The 6,047-nt window shown below is 40.4% G+C and overlaps 1 protein-coding gene across 2 annotated transcripts; it reads left to right on the top strand.

The window, feature by feature from the left end:
• Positions 1 to 2,417: 2,417 nt before the first annotated feature.
• Positions 2,418 to 5,717, top strand: LOC109245163 (olfactory receptor 4B1-like). Of its 2 annotated transcripts, XM_053899213.1 has the most exons (2): positions 2,421 to 3,329; positions 5,700 to 5,717. In XM_053899213.1, the coding sequence occupies exons 1-2, from the start codon at positions 2,421 to 2,423 to the stop codon at positions 5,715 to 5,717; spliced, it is 927 nt and encodes a 308-aa protein (XP_053755188.1). The 2 variants fall into 2 exon arrangements, with proteins under 2 accessions (XP_019268024.2, XP_053755188.1); XM_019412479.2 differs by lacking the exon at positions 5,700 to 5,717 and having other exon boundaries at positions 2,418 to 3,350.
• The last annotated feature ends 330 nt before the right edge of the window (positions 5,718 to 6,047 follow it).

Here is a 6,047-nt window from a genome sequence, read left to right as displayed (position 1 = left end):
AAGATTTAAGAATATTAAACAGATATATTTGATTATTATGATGGTATATTTCTTAGTAGAAGATACAGTCCCCAAAGCTATAATTATAAAGCAACCTGTTAATTTCTATAAAAGAAGTATGATAACAAACCATAGGAGCACAAAGGAGAGAGTATATTATTCCTGGTGGAGTGTTTGTGCAATTAGAAAGAAGGAACACTAAACACAGAGAAGGGAGAAAGGCACCTTGGAATAGGAAATAGGTGTGTAACAGTCATTTGAGAATGACATGGGTGCAAAAATAGGCAATGGCCAGTTCAAGCAGGACCTGGACTTTATGCTAAGACTGTTATAATTTAGGCTGTGGGCAACAGGGAGATATTGGTAGATTTTGGGTAGAGAAGTAACATGACCAGATTTACACTGAAGGATAATCACCAAAGTATTTTCCAACGCTCAGGGACAAGAAGGTGCAGAGGGGTTGGAGTATTAAATGCAAGCTTTGTTCAACACACCAGACCGGGACTGAGTTGGAAGGTGGGTAGTGTTGGAAGGACAAGGAGAGGGTATATCTGGAAAAGGAGGCTCTGTTGCGAGAATAAGCAGGGTGGGCTATGGGACAGGGAGAGAACCTGAAGGAGGCGAGTTGAAGTTTAGGGGGTAAGAGGATGATTGCTGAGGTGGCTCAGTGTGTGAAAATCTTTAAAAGTGAATCGTAGGAGTTCAGGTTTTCCTCCAGCTATTCCCATGCAGGGGAGGATCCGAGGAAAGAAAGATCTAGGAGACAATTTTCTGGCTGCAGTGTGTGGGATGGATGGCAAGAGCATCTGGAGATGAAGAGGTATTGGTAATCTGGGCATCTGCTGAGAGAGTGTGAGAAGGGGTGGCGGGAAGAATGGAGAGAAAGGGCACACAGGGGGATGGTTTAATGAGAAATTAAAGGGGTGTGATGATGACTGGCGTGGGCATGAGGGAAGGCATGGGTCAAATATGATCTCAGAGCTATAGCCTGGGCATCTTGGATGGTTTTATGAGCATTTGATTATTAGTGAGTCTTAAAATCTTTCCATATGTATACTGATATTTTTACTTATTCTTTTGTGAATCTCTATCTTTTGCCCATTTTCTACTGCGATACAGGTATATTTCTTAGAGAAGTTCATTTTCATGTTGGGTTATTAAGCCTACAATTTTTATTGCTCTAGAACATGAATTGCTTTATTATTTTAAGGTTCAATGATTTTTATTTAGTTTTAAACTTCAACTTGTGTGCTTATATGAGGAATTCTGACACACAGTACTGTGTTCTGATCTGTCCATATCACTGACTTTTGTTTTCTCTGTGGATTCTGGTACTTGATGTCCAGGTGTGTTTTTAGTTCTTAAGTATATTTCTTAAAAATTTCAGTATGAAATCAGGGTTATGGGGGAAAAGAGTGGAGACTAAATTTAGAACAGAGAATCAAGGTATCGTGATTTTTCACCCAAGTTTTTCATGGGTCGTATGTGGTGGAAAAAATTCCTAACATGGCACCTTAACCTAGAGACTATTTTAAATCACATGACATTGTTAGCTTGAGGCGAATATCAGATCTCTATTTATTCTGTATAGTCTAGTGTGTTTATACATATATTAGAGGTGCTCGGTAATTATCTGTGCCAGGGGAGTAGCTCATAGAGATATCTTAACTCTTGTACACTTTGCTGCTAACTATCAACATGGAGCCAGAGCAGGCAGGCTGGCTAGCCATAACAATGCTCTCAGAGGGCAATCTCTTTGAATTCAGGATATCTCAGTAGTTTGAGCAGTGGGGAAATAGATGCGAAAGTCATATGAAATGATGGAGACAAACTAGTAAGTTGAATTCTGTCCAGGATTTGAGCATTTGTCATACAAACAGTCATCGAAGCTGAAGACTGGCAGAAGATTCTGACCTCTGAATGAAGGACAGTATACTCAGGACCTTCTGGAAAGGGAAGAATTATCTTTGGGAAGATGTTTCTCAAGGCAGAAATTAAGGAAACAAGGAATTCAGGAGTAGAAGTGTCTCATGAGGATTCCCCAACAGAAGAGAGCTATTCAAATGCAATGAAGATAATAAAGACTATGAAGTTGAATGGCTCCCTAAATTCAGAATCTCTTGTAGCAAACTAGAAAGAATACTGGCTGAAGTCTGAAAGCCTGGCTCTGAGGCCCAGAATTCACCGCTTTCTGTGTGATCCTGGGTAAATAACCATCTCCCTGAGCCATAATTTTCTAATATACGAGCTGTCATTAGATTGCCTATATTTAATGCTGAATGAGTACATATGGGCTAAATGAATGGGCAAAGTGGTTTATACTGTCTAATGTGCTATAAATGAGGTGAACTGATTGCAATCAGTGTCTGTTTTATTACAGGTCTCTCATTACCTGTGCCCAGAACACCTGATTAGATTCCATGGCGAGTACAAATAACGTGACCGAGTTAATTATCGTCGGTCTTTTCCAGGATCCAGAAGTGCAGAGGGCATGCTTTGTGATGTTTCTTCCTGTGTACCTGGCGACAGTGGTGGGCAATGGTCTCATTGTTCTGACAGTCAATGTCAGTAAGAGTCTGCGTTCCCCCATGTACTTCTTCCTTAGCTACTTGTCCCTGGTGGAGATCACTTACTCCTCCACTGTTGTCCCTAAATTCATCACAGACTTACTTGCCAAGATTAAAACCATCTCCCTGGAGGGCTGTGTGGCTCAGATATTCTTCTTCCACTTCTTTGGAGTTACTGAGATCTTCCTGCTGACGGTAATGGCCTATGACCGCTTTGTGGCCATTTGCAAACCTCTTCGCTACACCACCATCATGAGCCAGTTTGTGTGTCGCCTTCTGGTGGCTGTTTCCTGGCTCGGGGGCATAATTCACTCCATGGTCCAGATCCTTGTTACTGTTCAACTGCCGTTCTGTGGTCCCAATGTGATTGACCACTACTTCTGTGACCTCCATCCGTTATTCAAGCTTGCCTGCACTGACACTTCTGTGGAGGGGGTTATTGTGTTGGCCAACAGTGGATTAATCTCTGTGTTCTCCTTCCTCATCTTGGTGTCCTCCTATATTGTCATCCTGTACAACCTGAGGAACCATTCTGCAGAGGGGAGGCGCAAAGCCCTCTCCACCTGTGCCTCTCACATCACAGTGGTCCTCTTGTTCTTTGGACCTGCCATCTTCCTCTACATGCGACCCTCCTCCACCTTCACTGAGGACAAACTGGTGGCCGTGTTCTACACAGTTGTCACCCCCATGCTGAACCCCATCATCTACACACTCAGAAATGCAGAGGTGAAAAATGCCATGAGGAAGCTGTGGGAGAAGAAAGTGAACTCAGAAGTGGGATAAAAATGAAAAAATGAAAAAAAATTCTTCAGAACAGGACTATATATGCATTCTGTTTTTGGTCAAATGTAAAGAACAGAACAAAAGTTAACTTATTCATATATATTTTTTTGTGGTAGATAAATGAGCCCCTTATACTCCTTGTTATCAGTTGTAGCTCTTTCATTGCTGTCTGTATTTCGGAGAATTTTCAAATTGAGTTGCATCTCTTCTCCTGTTGTCCATAGTGCAAAGTGCACAGATTTCAGGAGGGATCATCTAGACTGGAATTTCCATTTGGAATTCCCACCCCATCATCTTCTGCCTGTACAACCTTGGGTTCATGCATTTTGCCTTTTGGTGTTAGCATATGGTGTGTGGAAAGTCTGTGGACTTGAAGAATGAAGTTTATGTTTTGCTTTCCTACTGATGTGGTCTTGTGGGAGTCACAGGAAAGCATTTTTACTTCATTTGGTGTCCCTACCCCATTAATTTAATTCCAATGCCTAAAATTCCATAATAGGAGCTTTATTTCATGACAGTAGGGCATTGCTAGAATGGCAGTATCTCTTGGAGGTGAACTACAAATGCTTATATTTGTCATATCTTCTTGATGGATTGATTCCTTTATCCCTCTACAATCTTTTGTCCTTTGTTATCAATTTTTGGATTAAAATCTATTCTGTCTGATATAAGTATAGCTACCCCTGCTTTCTTTTGTTTTGGAATTTCTTTTCTGTTGATTTACTTTGAGTCCATATTTGCCCCTAAATCCGAAATGTGTCTCCTGTAGGCATAGTTGGGTCTTCTTTTTTCTTATTCCAATCAGTCACTATGTCCTTTTTGATTGAATTTAATCCATTAACATTTAGAATGAATTATTGATATAATTTATAGTTTATCTTGTTAATTGCTTTTGGTCTGTTTTGAATTTCCATTGTTTCTTCTGTTTCTGCCTACCTTTTTTTAAATATGTTTATTTATTTTGAGAGAGAGAGAGAGAGAATGAGAGGGGAAAGGGCAGAGAGAGGGGAGAGAGAAGGGGCTTGATGTCACAAACTGAGATCAGGACTGGAGCCAAAATCAAGAGTCAGATTCTTAAATGACTGAACCAACTAGGTGCCCCCGCTTCTGCCTACCTTTGTAAAAGGTAATTTTCTGTGGTGGTATGCCTTTGAGAATCGACTCTGCGTTTCTGCTTTGTTGTTACTATGAGGCTTACATAAAATATCTTAGAGATAAAACAATCTATTTCAAGTTGATAGCAACTTCAATTGCATATAAGATATCCACCCTTTACTCCTCTATTTTGTGTTTTTGATATCACAATTTACTTTTTTTTTTTAATTTTTTTTTTTAACGTTTATTTATTTTTGAGACAGAGAGAGACAGAGCATGAATGGGGGTGGGTCAGAGAGAGGGAGACACAGAATCTGAAACAGGCTCCGGGCTCTGAGCTGTCAGCACAGGGGCCCGATGCGGGGCTCGAACTCACAGACCGCGAGATTGTGACCTGAGCCGAAGTCGGCGCTCAACCGACTGAGCCACCCAGGCGCCCCTACTTCTTTTTATATTGTGTATTCATTAACAAATTACTGTATATATTGTTATTTTAATACTTTTTCCTTCAGCTGTTACAGTTAAGTGATTTTCACACCATTGTATTCTAGAATTAGTTTTTGAAATCTGACTTTATATTTCACCTTACTATTGTGTTGTATAATTTGGTATGTTTTTGTGTCACTAATTTATATCTGTTCATTTCAGCTTGATAGTTCCTTTGAACATTTCTTGCAAGGCAAGTATTTGGGAAATATTTTGGAAAAGTCTGCCTTTATTTGTGAAGGACAACTTTGCCAGATGGAATATCCTTTGCTTTTTTTTTTTAAATTTGAATATTTGAATGTGTCCTGTTGCATTCTCCTGGTCTGTAGGGTTTCTTTGGAGAAATCTGCTGGTAGCTTAATGGACATTACTTTGTAGGTTATAATGTTTTTCTTCCTCTGGCTGCTTTTAGGATTCTCTTTATCTTTGGTTTGATGTTTTTGTATAATGTGTCTTAGAGAAAATCTTTTTACATTGAATTAATAGGGTGATCTGTTAGCTTCTTGTACTTGGATATTCAGGTGTCCCCAGGTTGGAGAAGTCACTTTTCTGTCTACAAAATATTCAGAAAATAAAGTTAAGAATCAAGGCAACAGGCTAGGTTCATTCACTTAATCTTTATGAGGCATGCTGTGGAATTATTTTCAAAAAGAAGAGCTTACTTATTTTGTACTAGATGGCTACTCCCCTTATACTTTAGCCTCTGTGCTGTTACAGGACACCCACAGTGATCCCTTGGTTTTGAAATAGATGTAGTAGCAGATCGAGGATTCAGGGATCAAATAAAAACTCATATTAACATCTGAGTTCCAAGCCCTGGACAAGGTGCAATATAGGCCATAAACCTATGGGTAATCTAATCCTTGGTGACAAAGTGCCGGAGCCAAGATCTCAAGTCACCGAGGCATGTCTGGCATGAGCTTCTTTCCCCGGCAGCCCAGTTTGGCCGACTCCGGAAACATCCTCTCCCCGCCTGGGCTTCTGAGCTCTGCTCAGGCTGTCTGCGCAGAAATCACATCCCAGGAAGATGGAGAGCTGAGTCGGACCACGTTATTGTTCATTTTCTCGCCGGTGTATCGTTTTAGATCTTGCTCCTCAGGTTTGCTCTGCTTGCGT

Source organism: Panthera pardus, unplaced genomic scaffold (genome assembly GCF_024362965.1).
Source record: "Panthera pardus isolate Hobbes unplaced genomic scaffold, ASM2436296v1 HiC_scaffold_12, whole genome shotgun sequence".
Classification (NCBI taxonomy): domain Eukaryota; kingdom Metazoa; phylum Chordata; class Mammalia; order Carnivora; family Felidae; genus Panthera; species Panthera pardus.
This window is presented reverse-complemented; position numbering and strand designations above follow the sequence as displayed.